At 41.4% G+C, this 22,885-nt stretch overlaps 1 protein-coding gene across 1 annotated transcript in view; it reads right to left on the reverse strand.

Annotated features, from left to right (window-relative positions):
- The window catches only part of gfra4a (GDNF family receptor alpha 4a), a 211,428-nt gene that overhangs the window by 91,327 nt on the left and 97,216 nt on the right, over nt 1–22,885 (reverse strand). Inside the window, exon 2 of the mRNA XM_073042134.1 lies at nt 3,539–3,817. Within this exon, the coding sequence (XP_072898235.1) occupies nt 3,539–3,817 (279 nt within the window). The remainder of the gene's footprint in view (nt 1–3,538; nt 3,818–22,885) is intronic.

Below are 22,885 nucleotides of genomic sequence, written 5' to 3' on the forward strand. Positions count from 1 at the left end.
CGAACCAGAGTGTAAAACACAGTAGTACACATAACACACATAACGCATGATAACTTACGAAGGTAAGGATAAAATTTACAGATAAATCACACATAAATAATTAACTAATGTGCATAAAATTTCTTGGTGTTCACCTGGTGGAGAATCTCACCTGGTCCCTCAACACCAGCTCCATAGCAAAGAAAGCCCAGCAGCGTCTCTACTTTCTGCGAAGGCTGAGGAAAGTCCATCTCCCACCCCCCCCATCCTCATCACATTCTACAGGGGTTGTACTGAGAGCATCCTGAGCAGCTGCATCACTGCCTGGTTTGGGAATTGCACCGACTTGGATTGCAAGATCCTGCAGCGGATAGTGAGGTCAGCTGAGAAGATCATCGGGGTCTCTCTTCCCGCCATTACAGCCATTTACACCACACGCTGCATCCGCAAAGCAAACAGCATTATGAAGGACCCTACACACCCCTCATACAAACTCTTCTCACTCCTGCCATTTGAGAAAGGGCACCGAAGCATTCGGGCTCTCACGACCAGACTATGTAACAGTTTCTTCCCCCAAGCCATCAGACTCCTCAATACCCAGAGTCTGGATTGACACCAACCTACTGCCCTCTACTGCACCTATTGTCTTGTTTATTATTTGTTGTAATGCCTGCACTGTTTTGTGCACTTTATGCAGTCCTGGGTAGGTCTGTAGCCTAGTGTAGTTTTTGTGTTGTTTTACGTACTTCAGTGTAGTTTTTGTATTATTTCATGTAGCACCATGGTCCTGAAAAACATTGTCTCATTTTTACTGTGTACTGTACCAGCAGTTATGGTTGAAATGACAATAAAAAGTGACTTGACTTGACTTGATAAATTAATATTGTAGGGTACAGAACAAATGCAGGAAACGAGGGTGATGATAGAGATTTATTTCTGAGATTTATAGTGTGCCACAACATTTGCTGCTGGGACCTTTGTTGTTTGTAGTATAGGTGAATGGCTTGGGTACAGATGTCAGAAGCATGATTAGTAAACTTGTGGATGGCACAAACACTGATGGAATAAGAATATAGAACAGTACAGCACAGTATAAGCCCTTGACCCACAACGTTGTGCCGACTTTTCAACTTACTCTAAGATCAATCTAAGCCTTCCCTCCTACATAGCCCTCCATTTTTTTTATCATCCATGTGTCTATCTAAGAGTCTCTCAATTGTTGTTGATAGTGTGGGAGGTAGTCAAGTTGCAGAGGGATATCGATGGTGAAATGGCAGAGAGAGACAAAGGTAAGCTGATGCATTTTGGGAGCACCAGTGGGATTCAGACATCCATCTCCAACAGTAGATTCTCATGGTGTTCTACAGGTCCACAAATCCTTGTGAACATTACTGTAGTTTTTGGCCATTTTATTGAGAGTGCCCGGCAGGATAGAAGAGCTTATGCATCATTACAAACCAATGCTCATTAGTGTTCTAACTCTGCCAGTCTTTGTGTCATTTGCAAACTGACTGATCATATCTCTCATGTTCACACCCAAGCCATTCACAACAATAGATTTGGATATATTCATATACGGTTGAATGATAAATAAACTTGAAGTAAACAAGGGTCCCAGTTCCAATCATTGTGGCACTCCTCAATTCTCAGAAACAAGCCTCCACCAACACCCTCTGTCTCATATTGTCAAGATAGGAGGATGACGTTTTCAATATATTCAGGAAATTTGATAGGGTGGACAGAGAGGAATAGATTTTTATCAGCTGAGGACTCTTAGACTTTGCTAACTGGTATCAAAGCTTCTCTGTTCCAAAGCGGCTGTTGCTCTGTAACCAAACTTTAGACCACGTGGTTAGAAAGAGCTATGGGACACTGGTCTTCATTAGCCAGGGCACTGAATAGGATGGTTATGTCCCAACTTCATAAAACCTTGTTCTGACCACAGATGGAGTGGTGCATGGAGTTCTAGTCACCAACAAAGGTTCAAGGGTTCATTTATTATCAAAGTATGTATCCATGAGCAACTCAGATGTTGCTTCTGCAGGCAGCCACAAAACAAAGAAGAACATGAGAGTCATTCAGAGCGAAACATCAGACCCCCCCCCCCTCACATAAACAGACAGACATGGACAAAAAGCAAAGAATATAACATCCATAAGTCTGAGAAAATCCACAGTCCATAAACGCAATAGACATAAACCATAAACAGGAATAAGTTTGCTTACTAGTTCATAATTGAGTCCCTGTATTCCCTGGATTCCCTCCAATGTCAATGTATCCTTCTTCTTGATAACATCGCATCAGTCACTGAATTGAAGGCAGAAAGGGGCTTGTATCTGACTCAGAGATCAGCCCTGTCTCTAACTGAGAGCGTTTGAGGAGCTGAATGCCTCATTCTTGTCACAGTCTTTCTAATCACTTAAGTAATATCAGTAAATCTCTTTGATTTCAATACAACATTTCAAGGCTCATTGTTCCTGTTTTGTGAGACAAATAAAAATTAAAAAGGCAGCATCCATTTAGTCAGCTATCAGCATAGAGAGTTTATTAAAAAAAAGGGTCACTGCAGACAGAACCTATAATTGAGACTACAGCAAACTCTACAAATAAACAAGAGATATTCTCTCAAGCAAATTATCATGCGTGGAGAACTAGTGTTGAATTAAGTGCACAGAGTCAATTCTTGTTGCCTGAGCAGCATGATCTCTGGGGAATGTTAAGCCAGTGGAATGAATAAACTGAGGCTTTATAAAGCATTGCTCAGTCTGAACATGGAGCATTGTGAGCAGTTTAGGGCCTCTTACCTAAGAAAGGATGTGCTGACATTGGAGAAGGTCCAGAGGTAGTTCATGAGAATGAAAGGGTTAACACCTGAGGAGCATTTGATGCCCTGTACTTGCTGGAGAATAGAAGAATGAGGGGGGATCTCATTGAAACCTATTGGATATAGAATGGCCGCGATAGAGTGGACTTAGAGAGCATGTTTCCTTTTGTGGGGGAGTCTTGGACTAGAGAGTACAGCCTCAGTTAGAAAGATGTCCCTTTAGAACAGAGGTGAGGAGGATTTTCTTTAGCCAAAGGGTGGCAAATCTATGGAGTTCATTGCCACGGAAGGCCGTGGAGGGCGAGTCATTGGGCATATTTCAAGTTGATAGGTTCTTGATTAGTAAGGGCATCAAAGGTTACAGGGAGAAGACAGGAGAATGGGGTTGAGAGAGTCCATCAACCATGATGGAACGGGGGATCAGACTCAATGGGCCAAATGCCCTAATTCTGCTCCTATATCTTATGGTCTTTAAGATATTCTTAAAACCTATCTCTTTCAATGAGCTTTTGCTCAAATATGGGTAGAGAGGTTCTTGATTAGTAAGGTTGCAGGGAGAAGGCAGGAGAATAGGATTGAGAGGGATAATAAATCAGCCGTGACGGATTGGTGGAGCAGACTTAATGGACAGAATGGCCTAATTCTTCTCCTATGCCTTATATCTTACGATGTATTTTACCCTTGATCTATGGTGCCACTGTGTACAATCTATAAGGAAAGGGAGTAACGACCAACCTTGCGTCATGCTCTGATGGAGGCTCCAGTAGATCCCGAGGCAGTTCTTCTCCTTCTTCATGCCTCGCTTGCACTTGCAGTTGTGCAGAGGGCTGGAGAGAAGCGACACCACCGCACTCATGCACTGGTTCTTGGCACCGGGACCCAGTGGAGCTGCACTGCTGCCAGCCATGCATTGGCGGAATGTCCTGTACTTGGAGCTGCATTTGGGGTCATTGATGCAGCTCTCGCTGGCCTGTAAGCAGTCGCTGTGGGCCCCTTCCACATTCCACAGTCCATCTGGCAAGGAGGGGCGGGGGGGGGGGGGCGGGAAGAAAGAAGATGTTCATATTTAATTCAACAGCACGAGTCCATGATGGAAAAACAGCCTACTCTCCACTGAAACTGTTCTCGCTGACTTGGAAAAACAGCCAACATAATCAAAGTGCCATAGCACCCTGCACCTTCTCTCTCTTCTCCCTTTCCATCAGACAGAAGATACATAAGCTTGTAAATGCATACTGTACCACCATGCTCAAAGACAGTTTCCAACCCACTGTAATGAAGAGACCTCTTGACCTCACTATCTACCTTGTTACAGCCTTGCACCCTATTGTCCACCCGCACTGTAATTTCTCCATAACTGTTACATTATGTCCTGCAATTGTTATTGTTTTTCTTTTTTGACTACCTTGATGGGTTCCTTAAGGTTGTTATAGCCAAGGAATGGTAATTGCGATAAGCTTCCACAACCTACTAAATGCTCCCAATGGTGTGCACCTCAAATAGCCTCTGACAACCAAGTCCAGCTCCTGGCCTTCATGTGTGGCTTAGCTACTAAGATCCGAGTGGATCTGTTTCTATTGACAGGAGAAAGGGCAAAAGCAGGAGCCTTAAAACCAAATAAAAACACAAAATGCTGGCAGAACTCAGCAGGCCAGACAGCACCTATGGGAGGAGGTAGTGACGACGTTTCGGACCGAAACCCTTCATCAGGAGGGTTGATGAAGGGTTTCGGCCCGAAACGTTGTCACTACCTCCTCCCATAGATGCTGTCTGGCCTGCTGGGTTCTGCCAGTATTTTGTGTTTTTATTTATTTCCAGCATCTGCAGATTCACTCGTGTAGCCCTAAAACCAGTCGCTTCGGGCAGATGGGGCTCGTCAGCCTTGGTTGGCAGCTCATCTAGGAGCAGGAAAACTCTGATCTCAAACCTCTACTGCCTTGTGGCTATACCCACTCATGGGAAAGGCTTCGGGAGTAAACCCCAATGGAAAGAGTCCCTAAGGCAGCCCTACATTGAGTTCAAAGCTGACTGGCAACTCCTGCGATGCTGTTGGTGCCAAACTGTATCAGTCTCTGCCATTCCTTTGGATTCATCAGATGCATGAAGAGGGGAAGTCTGCTACATTGACAACAGCTTTTTCTCCATATTGTACTTCCCCGACTTGCGTATCGAGACAGCTAGGACACAAGGTCGACCCAGACCAACGGAGGCTTCAAGCTACCTCGATATACCTATGCTTTGAAATGAACTGTACAGAAGTCATGTAAAACAGTGCTTTTCTCTGTAATCTCAGTATGTGAGACAATAATAAAACAATTACCAATTGCTCAAAGTTCAAAGTAAATAGATTATCAAAGTACAGATATGTCACCAAACAATTTCCTGCGATTCATTTTCTTGCGGGCATTCACAATAGAACAAAGAAATACAATCAAATCAATGAAAAACTACACACAAAGACTGACAAACAACCGATGTGCAAAGAAAGACAAATGGTGCTAATACAAAAAAAGTGCAATATTAATAAATAATTGCATAAATAATATTGAGAACATGAGTTGCAGAGTTGCATTACTAAACATGCATTTAAATGCTCTGCATGGAACTCTAGCATAAGATGTACTTGTCAATATTAAAATGCTCTTTGTAAGAAAGGAATTTCAAACAGATGCCATTGGCAGAACGGGGTTAATGACTTTCTTGTGATCTGCATCTCATATTCTGCTTAGGATAGGGTCTGAATCAAAGATTTCATTAGTACATCTTAGGAAAGATATGATTGCAATGGAGAGGGTGCAGAGAAGATCTAAAAGATGGGGTGAGGACTGGAATGTTGCAGTTGAGCGATATGGTTGGAAAGAGCAACGGCTGTTTTTCTTGGAGCAGAGCAGGCTGTGTGCAGACGTAATTAAAAGGAAAGACCTATTTCCCTTAATTATGTGTCAAGAAGAAACAGGAGGCATCAATATAAAGTGGTCAGCAAAAGGAACAGAGGGGAGATAAAGAAAAACATTAAACACAAGATATTCTTCAGATGCTGGAAATCCAGAACAGCACACAAAATTCTGGAAGAAGTCAGCCGGTCAGGCAGAGTCCATGGAGAGGATGTTTTGGGATGAGACGCTTCTTTAGGACTGCAAAGGAAGGAGGAAGAAGCCACAATAAGAAAGTAGCGTGAGGAGAAGGAGAAAAAAGCTGGCAAGTGATAGGCAAAGCCAGGTGAATGAGAAAATGGGTGAGTGGGGAAGGGAGGATGAAGTGAGAAGAAGGATGGAAGGAGATAGCTTGAAAAAGGAAAAGGGCTGAAGAAAAAGGAATCTGACAGGAGAGGCCAGTGAACCACAGAGAAAGGGAGGGAAGAGAGGAACCCGAGGGAGGTGATAGGCAAGTGATGAGAAGAGAAGAGATAAAACGAAAGCCAGAAGGGGGAATGGAAAAAGAGAGAAATGGGAGGTGAGTGAAATGACCAGAAATGAGAGAAATCGATGTTCGTGCCATCAGGTTGAAGGCTACCCAGAGAGAATATGAAGTGCTGCTCTTCAAATATTTCCACCAGAGGAAGGTTCCGACATGGGACTCACTGACAGAAAGGGTCAGGGAGGCAGAAACCACACTTAAACTACTCTAAGTTTGTAAATGAGGAACCATAAGCTTGTGCTGCAAAATGAGATGAGTTTGATTTTTTTAACATGGGGGGCCAAATGTGTGTTAAGTTTTCTGTGATTCCAAAATTGTCTTGGCTTGAGAAAGGTGCCCCAGGGCTGAGTGGAGGGGGAGCGCAGTAAGATGAATATCACTGACATGGTGAGTTTTATTATCTGGAATGAACCGTCTTAATATGTGATGATAGCAGATCCAATTTGAATATTCAAAAGAGAACTAGATAATCAAGTATGAAGAAAGTTATGCAACTGAAGCCAATCACATTGTGCCTGACATCCGTACTAAGTCAGCAGTTAGTGGTTAGTATATGCTACTTCGACAGAGGATAATTTGCCTTGTTAATTTTTTGTTACATAATTCAGGTATGTGCTGACAGGAGGAGATTAATGGTTATTTAGATGATTACGAAGAGGGGAGAAGGAGTTCAGCCTAATCCTTTCCACCATTGGGTACACTCTAATGTAGTTATGGAAGAAACCTGTGGAGAATATTGACCAGTGTTGCTTTTAGAATGTAAAGAACGAGCGAGGAAGAGAGAATGAAAGATTAAAGTTAACTTATACTTGGGGTAAGTGTTTATTTATTTATTTAGAGATACAGGACAGAACAGGCTATTCTGGCCCCATGAGCTGTGCCACCCAGCAGCCCACAAATCTAACGCTAGCCTAATAGCAGGACAACTTACAATGACCAGTTAACCTACTAACTAATACGCCTTTGGAATGTGGGAGGAAACCCATGCGCTCACTGAAAGGACGTACAGGTCGGTAGGTTAATTGGTCATCGTAAATTGTCTCATGATTAGACTAGCATTAAATCGGGGAGATTGCTGGGTGGCACAGCTTGAAGGGCTGGAAGTGCCTATTCTGCGCTTTGTCTCAATAAATAATCTGTTCTTGATTAGTGAGGTTACGGGAAGAAGGCAGAAGAACGGGGCTGAGAAGGATAATAACTCAGCCATGATGGAATGGCAGAGCAGACTAGGTGAGACTCCGCCCCTATACCTTATGATTTTATGGTATTGGTTATCATTGTCATGTGTACTGAGACACAGAGAAAAGATTTTATTATCAAGTCAATCGGTTTCAGTAACGTGGGATCAGAGATAAATTTAACGTCAATATACTTAAAGAGAAGGCAGATTAATTTTGAATGATCAGGAATAAATGAGAGCTATGAAGAATTAGCACAGAGGGGAGTTGAGGTCCGGTGGAGATTAGCCATAATGATATTCAACAGTGATCCAGGTAGCCTATTCCTATTTGTCTTGTGCCTTCTGCTTGTGAATACTGATCAGGATATGAGGGATAACTTCCTCGATGTAACAAAAGTATTTTAAAATTCGTTGCTTGTTTTTATCTGATTCAGCAGCAAGAGGTATCCACAAACCAAGGAGCCACTGTACACATGTTTAAGGTGATAAGAAAATTACTTTATAAGAATTTTATGAAGAAGAAAATGCAGACAGAAAGAAGAATGGCTAATAAAATAGTTAATGAGATAAAATGATACCTACCATCCAAACACAAAGCCACAGCACACAATATACTGCCTGAGGGAACCTCAAGTGTCCAACAAGTTTTCCAATCTGTCTCTCCCCCTTTCTCTCAATGTCCATGAGACCATAAGATATAGGACCAGAATTAGGCCATTTGGCCCATCTGTCTCTCTGATATTTCATTATGGCTGATGCATTTTCCATCTCAGCCCCAGTCTCTTGCCTTCTCCCTATATCTCTTCATGCCCTGACTAATCAAGAACCTGTGAATCTCTGCCTTAAACATACCCATTGACTTGGCCTCCACCACCGCCTGAGGCAACAAATTCCACAGATTTGCCATTGTCGGCTAAAGAAATTTCACCTCATATCTCTTCTAAAAGTTCACCCCTCTATTCTGAGGCTGTGTCCTCTGGTTTTAGACTCTTCCCACTATATGAAACATACTCTCCACAACCACTCTGTTTTTTTAAATTGTTATTTATTTATTGAATTTTAGAGATTACAAAGAATAAATGTGATAATGAAATAGTAAGAAAAATGATATTAACCCTCCCCCCTCCCCTTAACCCTCCCCCCCCCCCCCTTAACCTTTATCTAAAGAAAGAGAAAAAAAAAGAAAAGAGGAGAAAGATTGCCTGGATATCGGAGGATCCCCACATGCTCCATGGAGTTCAAAATAATTTTGATATTTATTTTCACTTTCCCCAATTACTATAATTTTATCTTCAAAGGACCTATGTATCTAATCCTATCTTTTGTAAGTATGGTGACCAAATTTTCAAAAATATATCATATTCATTTCTTAAATTATACGTAATTTTTTCAAGTGGAATACAACTATGCATTTCATTATTCCAACGATCCTTAGTTAAATTTAAATCAGATTTCCAAGTAACTGCGATAACTTTTTTGGCTACTGCCAAAGCAATTTTTATAAATTTTTTCTGATACTTATTCAATTTAAATTTTATTATTGTCCCTTCAATGTCTCCTAATAAAAATAATAATGGACTATGTGGGAGTTGTACTCCAATAATTTGTTCCAATAAAAGTCTTAAATTAATCCAAAATGGTTGTATTTTAGAACAAGACCAAGTAGAATGTAAAAAAGTACCAATTTCTTGTTTACATCGAAAACATTGGTCAGACATATTTGAATTTAATCTATTTATTTTCTGTGGTGTTATATATAATTGATGTAAAAAATTATATTGTATTAATCTAAGTCGAACACTTATTGTATTTCTCATACTATCAGAACATAATCTTGACCAATTTTTTCCATCAATTTTAACATTCAAATCAGATTCCCATTTTTGTCTTGATTTATGAATTCCTAATTTAATTGTCTGCTTTTGAATCAAATTATACATACAAGATGTAATTTTTTTAATTTTTCCTTTCTGAATTAATATTTCTATTTCACTAGGTTTTGGCATCAACATTGTTTGTCCCAGCTTTTCTCGTAAATAGGCTTTTAATTGAAAATAACAGAAAAGAGTGTTATTTGATATTTTATATTTATTTTTTAATTGATCAAAAGACATCAATATACCTCCTTCAAAACAGTCACCTATATATTTAATCCCCTTTTGAAACCAGTTATGTAAAAGTTTATTATCCATTGTAAAAGGAATAAGCCTATTTTGAATTAAAGTCCTTTTTGCTAATAAAGATTTCTTTATCTCATCGTCCATATTTACCTTATTCCATAAATCAATCAAATGTCTTAATATAGGAGATTCTTTTTTTTTCCTTATCCATTTGGATTCCCATTTATATATAAAATCTTCTGGTATATTTTCTCCTATCTTATCTAATTCTATTCTAATCCATGCCGGTTTTTCTTCATCAAAAAAAGACGCAATAAATCTAAGTTGATTTGCTTTATAATAATTCTTAAAGTTTGGAAGTTGTAACCCTACATAACCACTCTGTTGAGGCCTTTCAACATTTGATAACTTTCAATGAGATTCCTCCCTCATTCTTCTGAGTTCCAGTGAGTACAAGCCCAGAGCCATTAAATGCTTCTCATATGACAAGCCTTTCAATCCCGAAATCATCTTCATGAGCCTCCTTTGACCCCTCTCCAATGTCAGCACTTCCTTTCTGAGATAAGGGGCCTAAAACTGCTCACAATACTCCAAGTGAGGTCTCCACACTGCTTTATAAAGCATCAACATTACATCCTTGCTTTTATAATCTAGTGTTTTTATGTCCTTGTCTCTCTCCAGCTTTTAACACGAGTCACAACCCAGCCTAAGAGAAGATTCCCACGTACAAAGAAATTTGCCCCTTTTTATACACTTAAAGTCCCCTTACTTTCCCAGATAAACATGTTTCCCACCATATCTACTCTCAAGTCTGTAGACTGGTATCACACTAAGTTCTCAAAACATTTCTGTGGACTGGTTCCCCTGTACTTTCTCAAAGCATTCCCAAATCCCAGACTAACAGTATTTTGTCTTACAAATTTCCATTTTGCGTTAAACATTTTAGCATATACCAAGGAGGAATCAAATTTAACAATTTCCTTTGCTTTTGGTTTTTCTTTTCACAATGATGTAAAGGTGATTTATTGATGTCCATCTGGGAGAGCAGGCAAGACCTTATTAATTACACTCTATCCTCGTTATATGCGGGGGATACGTTCCTTGCAGTCAACGCATAGTATGGAAACACATAATGTGAATAATTGTTTAAATGGAGAAAATAGGGATGCATTCTGGAGGGCTTCCTAAATATGTTTTATCTGTAATTTATTCAGATTTTCATATCAATACGACACAAAAGCAGTACCACAAGGCAACATTTGTATTATATTTCATCAATTTAAGGTAATATTCAATGCAATAAATCATAGAAAGTTAACATACTAGGGTGTACAGTACTTATGTTAGGATGAATGCTGTCCAAATGTTTAGGATGGGCTGGTGCATTGTCAAGCAACAAATGAACTTTAAAGGCAAGATTCTGTTCCCAGCAGTAGCGTTCAGCATCAACAGCAAAATGATTATCAAACCAATCTTCAAAGATTTGACCAGTGACCCATGCTTTCTTGTTAGCTGCCCAGTGGACAGGAAATGTGTTCTTATTCAAACCCTTAAGAGTACGGGGGTTTAGTGAATGGTAAACTAAGAGAGGCTTCATCTTACAGTCTCCTTCGGCATTGGAACACATAAGCAGAGTCAACCTATCCTTTGCTGCATTGAAACACGACACAGTCTTTTCATCCTTTCGTATGTAAGTGTGTTTTGGCATACGCTTCCAAAAAAGCCTGGTCTCATCTGCATTAAACACCTGCTTTGCTGAGATGCCTAACTCAGCTATCATAGCCCGCAACTGCAAAGGGTAGTGTTCAGCAGCTTCGTGGTCAGCACTAGCTTGCTCACCACCCACAGCTAATATTGTGAAGCCTGTGACAGTTAACAAACTTAGAAAACCATCCCCTGCTTGCATTAAAGCCAACAATATCATTTGATACTTCCTCACTAGCCTCTGAACAAAGGCGACCATAAATTTCCAAAGCTTTCACACGAAGATGATCGGAACTGAGCGTTGTTTTTTTCTTTCTTTCATGCTTAATGTACAAACTCAACATTTTCTCCATTTTTGTCATAATCGGGTTATGCACTTTGGTAACAATCTTTGAAGACACTTCTGGTGAATCAATCACTGCACTTTTTATTTTCTCAGCATTTATCTTTATGTTTCTGATCATGGACTCACCAAGGCCGAAGTAGCGTCCCAGAGCTGTGTTACCTTCACCTGACGTGGACCTGTATATAATTGCCAACTTTTTTTCAAGTGTTAAAGCAGTTCTCTGCCTCTTGGCTGAAGATCCAGGACTTGACATAGGACAGTTAGGAGGCATAGATAATAACAACAAAAGTTTTAAGAGCGCAAGATCGCACATCCACACGCTGCCAAAACCAATGTGAAACTGGCAGGAGTGAGACTGTGAGGCATGCTCAGGTGACTTGTATTGACAGGAAAGTGGTGCTTCTCGTCCAAACAGCCTCATATAACTATGAGTTTTTGGACGCATATAAGGAGAAGTTGGTAAAAATAGGTTCGACGCATAACAGTGAATCTCCATATAACAAGGACAGGGTATAATTAATTTATTGAGATACAGTGTGGAAAAGGCCCTTCTGACTCTTCAAGCTGTACTGCCCAGCAATCCCCCGATTTAATCCTAACCCAATCCTTGGACAATTTATAATGACCAATTAACCTACCAACCGTTATGTCTTTGGATTTTGGGAGGAAACCCGAGCACCCGGAAGAAACCCACATGGTCACAGGGAGAACGTACAAACTCCTTACAGGCAGCGGCGGAAATTGAACCCGAATCGCCTGTGCTAACCACTTCATTACCGTGCTGTGGGGAGGGAGGAGGGGAGTGTAGGAGCTGCTATGGTGGCATTCGCGGGGCGTTGATGGTGAAGGCCGAAGAAGGACAGATGAAAACTTGAAGAGTAGATTAAAGGTTGTGCAGGATGTGAGCTGGGGGAAATTGCCAAAAAATGGGATGTTAAAACAATGTCTTGGGAGATAATTTCCATGAACAAAGCCATTTTAAATTAATCTGTCAGGCAGGGAAGAAGATTGGATCAGCTTCTTGCCTGCATCATCAAGGACAACAACTTATTTCTAATACTTTAGCTGAATAAAATATCCCAGACTTACTTAGAGTAAAAGAGAATGAGATAAGAAAAGGGCAGCAGGCAGGCAATCCAATTTTGTCACTTTCCCTCTGGAGATAGTCACTTCAAACTACCTTTACCGACAGAATATAAGTATAAGGAGAATACTGGTCACAATCGTGATGCCACCAATCCATGGCATACCATAAGACCATAGACAAAGGAGCAGAATCAGACCATTCAGACCATCAAGTCTGCCTGAGTCATCGAGTCATCATGGCTGATGATAGCCTGTTGCCATTATAGCTCAGGGACTTTGGAATTTGGAGTTCACTTCTGGCACTGTCTATAAGAAGCTGTACGTTCTCCCTGTGAATGTATGGGTTTCCTCCAGATGCTCCGGTCCAAAGATACACTGGTTAGTAGGTTAATTGGTCATCGTAAGTTGTCTTGTGAGTAGGCTAGGGTTAATAGGTGGGTTGCTGATAGGGGTGGCTCGTTGGGCATAAACGGCCTGTTCTGTTCTGCATCTCTGAGTAACAAGAAATAAAATATTATCCCTCTCAACCTCATTCTTCTGCCTTCTCCGCGTAACCATTGACATCCTTATGATTCAAGAACTTATCAACCTCCACTCTAAATATACCCAAGGACTTGGCCTCCTCAGCCGTCCATGGCAATGAACTCTACAGATTCCGGCTGAAGAAATTCCTCCTCATCTCTGTTCTAAAGGAGCAGCCTTGTACTCATACACTAGCTCTCAGTGTAGCCATTATGTTTGAATGTTGCCAGATCAATCAGAGCAGTTTTGTAGAACAAATATTGACAGATATGAAAAAAGATTATCCAAAAGAAATATTAAAAATTACTCATTGCTGCCAGGAACTATTTCCATATACAGAAAAGCTACTTCATGATCTCATTAATCCTCATTTCTCTCTCTCTCTGAAGATCCCATAAGCTATTTGTTCTAGACAAACCATTGCCTGATGATTGAATTCACCAGAGTTTATGAACCAGCACAGATTCCAATGTCATCACTGCGAATATGATAATACACTGGGGCTCCCATTTGTTCTCTTGTGCTTAGGATTAGACAGATCTCTCCGAGTACAAAGCCATTGCAGAAGGTTTAGTTTCTTGCTTCCTTCAAATGTCATCGATGTCTGAATGCTAAAGCCCATGGCAGATGTTTTAATCTGCTTAAAACCAATTGGCAGAGCTACCCAGATGGCTTAAAGAGTAAATGAACAACTGCGTGAACTAATAAAACGTGCATGAATGTTGCAATCCTTGCAACCTTGTTGCACACTTTATTTGCTCATGCAGTTATAAAGCAATTACATTTTTAAAAATCAAACCTAAAGATGGTTATAAGACCATAAGCTGAAGGAGCAGAATTAGGCCATTTGGCCCATTGAATCTGCTCCATCATTTCATCATGATTGATCCATTTTACCTCTCAGCCCCAATCTGCTGCCTTCTTCCCTTATCCTTTCATGCCCTGACCAATCAAGAATCTATCAACCTCTGCCTTAAGTATTCATAAACACTCAGCCTCTACAGTCTGTGACAATGATTTCCACAGATTCACCACTCTCTGGTTAAAGAAATCCCTCCTCATCTCTGTTCTAAAAGGACACCCCTTTATTTCGAGGCTGTGTCCTCTGGTCTTAGACTCTCCTACCATAGGAAACATTCTCTCCACATCAACTCTATCAGGGCCTTTCACCATTCAGTTAGATCACCCCTCATTCTTCTGAATTCTAGTGAATACAGGCCCAAAGCCATGAAACGCTCTTCACATGACAAGCCGTTTAATCCTGGAATCATTTTTGTGAACCTCCTTTGCACCCTTTCTCTCTCTCTCATGGTCCACTCTCCTCTCCTTATCAGATTCCTTCTTCAGCCTTTTACCTCCTCTACCATCACCTCCAAGCTTCTCACTTCATTCCTTTCACCAGGTCTGCCAGCTTCTACTCCTCCCCCCTTCCCCCACCTTCTTATTCTGGCTTCTCTGCCCCTCCTTCCTGGTTCCCATTCTCCTGCCGTCTCCCCGTATCCTTACTCATGAAGAACTTATCAACCTCTGCTTTAAATATACCCGTGGACTTGGCCTCCACAGCCATCTGTGGCAACGAATTCCAGATTCACCACCCTCTTGCACAACGAAAGGAAAGTAATAGCAAGCTTGTGGAAAATGTACAGATCTCTTTCTCAACAGCAGAAAGAATAAAAATTAAGAGAAATTGTTTGGGAAGCTTCAAAGCATGCTTAAAGAGATCTAAAAAATAACTTGAACAAAGACTTTTTTTCTATATGTTAATCATGTAAATTTGTTGCCCTTGCTAATTATCTTCAATGCATATCTTTTGGTTTTGACCAGGCACAGAGTCATAGAGCACTACAGCATATAAGTCAGGCCCTTGATCCATGCCGAACTGTTATCCAGCTTAGTTCCTTTGACCTGCATCTGGACCATAGCCGTCAATATCCCATCCATCCATGTACTTATCCAAACTTCTCTTAGACGTTACAGCCAAACTTCTGCTGGCAGCTGAGTTCCGCACTCGTACCAGCCTCTGCGTGAAGAAGCTCCCCTTAAATATTTCATCTTTCACCCTTAACCCATGACCTCTAGTTCTAGTCTCACTCAACCTCAGTGAGAAAGGCCTGCTTATATTGACCTTATCTATACCGCTCATAATTCTGTATACCTCTAGCAAATCTCACCTCATTCTCCTAAGCTCCATTGAATAAAGTCTTAACCTATTCAACCTTTTCCTATCACTCCGGCCCTCAGGTCTCGGCAGCCTCCCTGAAAATTTTCGACCTGCCAACAAAAACGTGCCCTATCTTTCTAATCTGTTGAATGCCTCTGTCAGATTCCCACACAACCTCCTCTATTGCAAGGGGAACAGTTCCAGCTTCTTTAGTCTCTCCATATAACCCTTGTTTCTGGAATCCCTCGTGACCCAGTGCTCTTACATATTTCTTAATGTGTGAACAAAGGAACAGGAGTATGTCCTTTAGACTGTTCTCATTCTCCTAAGCTCCACTGAATAAAGTCCTAACCTATTCAACCTCTTCCTATCACTCAGGCCCTCAGGTCTCGGCAGCCCTCCCTGAAAATTCTGCTCTTCAGTTGGTTGGTGAACTTCATCTCCACCTACCGCATTTGCTCCATTTACCTGATAATCACATCGAACAAAAAGCTGTCCGTCACAATTTTGGAACGTTCAATTGATTCCAACATCTGCAGTCAGTGCTTTTATTTAACCCTGCTGCTACCTAGAAGAGTTCCTCTTGCCAAGAGTTGCTTTGTCACTTTGACATTTCCTGTCAGAGTCACCTGAGTATAGATAGATAGATAGATAGATAGATAGATAGATAGATAGATAGATAGATAGATAGATAGATACTTTATTCATCCCCATGGGGAAATTCAACTTTTTTCCAATGTCCCATACACTTGTTGTAGCAAAACTAATTACATACAATACTTAACTCAGTAAAAAAAAAATGAAATGCATCTAAATCACCATCTCAAAAAGCATTAATAATAGCTTTAAAAAGTTCTTAAGTTCTTAAGATACTCCTGCACCTAGCATCACTTTATGTACAGTACATTCAATTAGTCAATGTCCAGTGTATAAGATATGGGTGGCAGGGCAGACATATGACTCTACCAAAGGAGATGTACAGTAATGAGCTCTTTCCCTCTGCTAGCCTGCAGGTCACTTTTGAGCAAGGTGTAGCACCTGCTTAGCCTTCAGATCAGGGTTATGTGAAGTCATAGGAGCTGGTGGTGCATGGTCCTACGAGTAGTTGGTGCATATCACAAGTCCTGGTTATGTGACCACACTGATGGCAGGCAGGCAATCTCTGAAGAGTATTGATAATGACCGGAATCACCCATTTTGTAAAGACACTGCTCAGTGAAGGCAATGGCAAACCACTTCTGTGGAAAAAATTGCCAAGAACAATCATGGCCATGGAAAGACCATGATTGCCCAAGTCATACAACCAAACACATAACAAACAATAAAAGATAATCTTATGTTTATAGGGACACACTCAAATAGTTACTTGTACATTCTGTTTTATAGGATTGCTTTGAGATTTACATTTATTGACATGCTTATTGTGTTTTTTATGTTGCATCGGATCCAGAGTATCTATCATTTTCATTATCATTTACACTTGTGTATTGAAGAATGCCAATAATCGATCTTGAAACTTGAATCTTATAAGGCAGTGATTAGGTATCCATTTTTCATTTATGTTTCGTGGGTGAAGAAATCCTTTATGACTGACGCCTAAACTGCATAATTCTAAGTTTGGGATTGCCCCCTCTTGTCCCAATTCTGGCAGAGTTAAACATTTTTTTTCTCTATTCAGCTTGATGAATCCTTTCACATTTTAAAAATTTCAATTAGGTTAGCCTTCAACCTACTAAATTCAATTGGCCAAATCCCTAAAGTGAAAAAAATACCTGTTTTAGTTCAGGGTGTTCCTTTTATGAAACAAAATAACATCCTTTATAAATGGAGCATAATAATGTTCTTGTCAAGGGCAGTTAGGGATGTGCAACAAATGCAAAATGCAGGGCATGCAAATGAAAGAAGATACCCAAAAACATTTTAAATAACTCTGATGTGATAAGAATAACACATATAAAATGCTGGAAGAAATCAGCAGGTCAGGCAGCATCTATGGAGAGGAAGAAACACTCGATATTTCAGGCTGAGACCCTTCAGCCAGACTCTGTTGGGTGGAGGACAGCAATGATCTACCAGTGGGAAGACGCAGCGACCAAGCCTCTATGGTTTGGAAGGAAAGGGTGAGAAGAGGAGTGCACTAGTGATAGGGGGTTCCATAGTTAGAGTAACAGACGGGAGATTCTGTAGAGGTGAAAGAGACACCAGGATGGTATGTTGACTCCCAGTGCCAGGGTCAGGGATGTCTCAGCTTAGGGCCATAGCATTCTAAAGGGGAGTTACTAGCTGGAAGTCATGGTACATATTGGCACCAATAACAAAGGTAGGAAAAGGAATGAAGTCCTGAAGAGAGAATATAAACAGTTAGGTAGAAAGCTGAAAAGCAGGATCTCAGGGGGAGTAATCTCTGGATTGTTGCCTGTGCCAAATGCCGGTGAGGTTAAGAATAGGATGATTTGGCAGATGAATGCATAGACGAGGAATTGGGGTCACTTCTGGGGAAGGTATGACTTGTACAAAAAGGACAGGCTATACCCAAACTCCAGGGACACCAATATCCTTGTGGGCAGTTTGCTCCAGCTGTTGCGGAGGGTTTAAACTAATCAGGCAGGGGGGATAGGAACTGAAGTGAGAGAGCTGTGGATGGGGCAGTTGGTATGCAACTGCATGTGGTGTGTAGTGATACTATGAAGAAGGCAGGCAGATGATAGGGAAAAATTGCAGTCAGTGAGATGAATCGGTGTAACATAGGGGCAAAATTGAAACATGATGAATACAGGACAAAAGCTGTTCTATTTGAATGCATGCAGTATACAGAATAAGGTAGATAATCTTGTAGCGCAGTTGGAGATTGGCAGGTATGATGTTGTGGCTGAAATAAATCCTGGTTGAAAGAAGATCATAGTTGGGAGCTAAACATTCAAGAATACAAATTGTATCAAAAGGACAGGCAGGTCGGCAGAGGGGGTGGAGTGGCCCTTGTTGGTAAAAAATGAAGTCAAATCCTTAGAAAGAGGTAACATAGGATCGGAAAATATAGAATCCTTGTGGGTAGAGTTAAGTAACTGCAAGGGTAAAAAGACCCTGATGGTAAATATATACAGACCTCCAAACAGTAGCCAGACTGTGGGATATTTAATTAGAATGGAAGATAGGAAGGGCAAGGAAAAACTTCAATATTACCATAGTCATGAGGGATTTCAATATGCAGGTAGATTTGGAAAATTAGGTTAGCGCTGGATGCCAAGAGAGGAAATTTGTAGAATGCTTATGAAATGGCTTTTTATTAACAGCTTGTGGTTGAGCCCTCCAGGAAAAAGGCAATTCTGGATTTGATGTTGCATAATGGACCAGATTTGATTAGAGAGCTTAAAGTAAAAGAACCCTTAATATCGGTGGCAGGGTGGAGATACATCCCTACCAAAGGAGGTATAGGGTGCTCCTCTTCGCTGCTAACCTACAGGTCACCGTTGAGCAAGGTGTAGCACCTGCTTAGCTCCCCCCTCCACCCCCAATCAGGGCTCCATGAGCCATGGGAGCAGGTGGCGAATGGTCGTACGAGTACCTGCTGCAAATCATACGTCCTGGTTATGTGACCACTGACGCCAGGCAGTCAATATCGGAAGAGCATTGACAATAGCTGGGGTCACCCATCTTGTAAAGACACTGCCCACAGAAGGCAATGGCAAACCACTTCTGTAGAAAAATTTGCCAAGAACACTCTTGGTCATGGAAAGACCACGATCACCCACATCATACAACATGGTACATAATGAATAAATTAATGAATACGATAGAATTCACCCTGCAGTTTGAGAGGGAGAATTTGTAATAATTGTAAGCCTCTCTAAAAGATCTGGCATTGATATTAAGGCCCTAATTATCTCCCTCTATGTTATATGAGGGTTGTGGAACAACAATGGCAGGTATTTCTGGGAATAATGCAGAAGGTGCAGGATCGGTTCATTCCAAAGAGGAAGAAAGATCCTAAGGGGAGTAAGGGGCGGCCTTGGCTGACGAGGGAAATAAAGGGCAGTATAAAAATAAAAGAGAAGAAGTATAACATAGCAAAGATGAGTGGGAAACCTGAGGACTGGGAAGCTTTTAAAGAGCAACAGAAGATAACAAAAAAGGCAATACACCAAGAAAAAATGAGGTACGAAGGTAAACTAGCCAAGAATATAAAGGAGGATAGTAAAAGCTTCTTTAGGTATGTGAATAGCAAAAAAATAGTTAAGACCAAAATTGTGCCATTGAAGACAGAAACGGGTGAATTTATTATGGGGAACAAGGAAATGGCAGACGAGTTGAACAGGTACTTTGGATCTGTCTTCACTAGGGAAGACACAAACAATCTCCCAGATGTAATAGTGGCCAAAGGAACTAGGGTAAAGGATGAACTGAAGGAAATTTATATTAGGCAAGAAACGGTGTTGGATAGATTGTTGAGTCTGAAGGCTGATAAGTCCCCAGGACCTGATGGTCTGCATCCCAGGGTACTTAAAGAGGTGGCTCTAGAAATTGTGGATGCATTGGTAATCATTTTCCAATGTTCTATAGATTCAGGAACAGTTCCTGCTGATTGGAGGGTGGCTAATGTTGTCCCACTTTTCAAGAAAGGTGGGAGAGAGAAAACAGGGAATTATAGACCGGTTAGCCTGACGTCAGTGGTGGGAAAGATGCTGGAGTCAATTATAAAAGAGGAAATTACGACACATTTGGATAGCAGTAGAAGGATCAGTCCGAGTCAGCATGGATTTATGAAGGGAAAATCATGCTTGACTAATCTGGAGTTTTTTTGAGGATGTAACTATGAAAATGGACAAGGGAGAGCCAGTGGATGTAGTGTACCTGGACTTCCAGAAAGCTTTTGATAAAGTCCCACATAGGAGATTAGTGGGCAAAATTAGGGCACATGGTATTGGGGGCAGAGTACTGACATGGATTGAAAATTGGCTGGCTGACAGGAAACAAAGAGTAGTGATTAACGGGTCCCTTTCGGAATGGCAGGCTGTGACCAGTGGGGTACCGCAAGGTTCGGTGCTGGGACTGCAGCTGTTTACAATATACATTAATGATTTAGATGAAGGGATTAAAAGTAACATTAGCAAATTTGCTGATGACACAAAGCTGGGTGGCAGTGTGAAATGTCAGAAGGATGTTATGAGAATGCAGGGTGACTTGGACAGGTTGGGTGAGTGGGCAAATGTATGGCAGATGCAGTTTAATGTGGATAAATGTGAGGTTATCCACTTTGGTGGCAAGAACAGGAAGGCAGATTACTATCTAAATGGAGTCAAGTTAGGAAAAGGGGAAGTACAACGAGATCTAGGTGTTCTTGTACATCAGTCAATGAAAGCAAGCATGCAGGTACAGCAGGCAGTGAAGAAAGCTAATGGCATGCTGGCCTTTATAACAAGAGGAATTGAGTATAGGAGTAAAGAGGTCCTTCTGCAGCTGTACAGGGCCCTGGTGAGACCCCACCTGGAGTATTGTGTGCAGTTTTGGTCTCCAAATTTGAGGAAGGACATTCTTGCTATTGAGGGGGTGCAGCGTAGGTTCACAAGGTTAATTCCCGGGATGGCGGGACTGTCATATGTTGAAAGATTGGAGCGACTGGGCTTGTATACACTGGAACTTAGAAGGATGAGAGGGGATCTGATTGAAACATATAAGATTATTAAGGGATTAGACACACTGGAGGCAGGAAGCATGTTCCCGCTGATGGGTAAGTCCAGAACTAGAGGCCACAGTTTAAAAATAAGGGGTAGGCCATTTAGAACAGAGATGCGGAAAAACTTTTTCACCCAGAGAGTGGTGGATATGTGGAATGCTCTGCCCCAGAAGGCAGTGGAGGCCAAGTCTCTGGATGCATTCAGGAGAGAGTTAGATAGAGCTCTTATAGATAGCGGGGTCAAGGGATATGGGGAGAGGGCAGGAACGGGGTACTGATTGTGTATGATCAGCCATGATCACAGTGAATGGCGGTGCTGACTAGAAGGGCCGAATGGCCTACTCCTGCACCTACTGTCTATTGTCTATTGTCTATTATCCCATTGACACCAATTGAATATTGAAAAGCCTAGATAGAGTGGATGTGGAGACATCTAGGATGAGAAGGCACAGCCTCAGTATAGAACACCATCCCTTTAGAACAGAGACAAGGAGACATTTCTTTAGCCAGAGTGCGGTGAATCGGTGGAATTCATTGCCACCGACGACTATGGAAGCCAGGTCATTGGGTATGTTTAAAGCAGAGGTTGATTGGTGCTTGATTAGTAAAGGTATCAAAGGTCACAGGAAGAAGGCATGAGAATGTTGTTGAGAGGGATATTAAACCCGCCATGATAGAATGGGCCAAATGGCCTAATTCTGTTCCTATGTCGTTCAGTCTTACGGTCTTACAACAGGGAAAGTTGGAATAATTGCAAAGCTCTCTAAAAGTGCTGGCAATGATGTTAAAGGCCTAATAATCTCCCTCCATGTCATATGGAAAAGTAGAGGATTGGGACAGTATTATTTGATAGTTAGTAAAGGTTGCCAGTATTTTTAAAGTGATTCTCATCAAGTTAAATGCAAGTTAAGTGAGTGTAATTTTGTTTTACGTATGTACGGTTCATTAGGTCAGACGATGTGGTACATCTTGTGCACTTTGGGACATCTGTCTTTTAAAAGGTATTGGTGACTGTACAGGGATTCAGTGAAATGATGACTTTCGGATGAGGGTGCTAAATCATCAAGTTACTGAACAGGGACTGCTCTTCTTGTGATATTTTTAAAATGAAAACAGATTGAAGGGGAATGTGATCCAGATTTTCAACCCCGATAGAACATCAGTGATGTAGGATCCAGGCTGGGACGTGCCTGGTAACCTGTGCAACACTTTAGTTAAAGAAAAGGACTAGCTGAGCTTGTTTGCACAATTATTAGTCATTAATATATTCACAAGTAATTTGAGATGTCTTGCTACAGTGCTAACGCTGCACTCCGAGGACTAAATCAGTTGCATCACGGATGATCTCACCTGGTCCCTCAACACTACCTCTTTAGTCAAGAAAGTACAGCAGCATCTCCACTTCCTGAGGAGATCAAGGCAAACAAGTCTCCCCCCCCCCCCACCCCCAACCCCATCCCTGTATTCTAACCAATTTTTACAGGAGCACCACTGTGAGTGTCACACTGCATTATCATCTGGTACAGAAATTCCACGGCAACTGGCCGCAAGACCCTACAAAGGACTGTGAGGACTGCTGAGAGGATCTTCGGGGCCTCTCTTCCACCTGTCCAAGATAATTATCGGGAGCATTGAGTACGCAGGGCTCTTAGCATTGTCAGTGATCCCTCCCATCTGTACAGCAATCTCTTTGACTCCCTCAGGAGTCAGGAGGTAGCGTAGTATTAGGACAAGAACTGTTAGGATGGGGAACAGCTTCTTCCCCCAGACTGTGGAACTACTGAACTCACTGCCACCACCCAGGTCTCATCACACATGAAGCGTCAGTAACGTTGCACTGTTTATTTTTTAACCTGTGTTAAAATGCACCTTATT

This window comes from Hemitrygon akajei, chromosome 4 (genome assembly GCF_048418815.1).
Source record: "Hemitrygon akajei chromosome 4, sHemAka1.3, whole genome shotgun sequence".
NCBI classification, from domain to species: Eukaryota; Metazoa; Chordata; class Chondrichthyes; order Myliobatiformes; family Dasyatidae; genus Hemitrygon; species Hemitrygon akajei.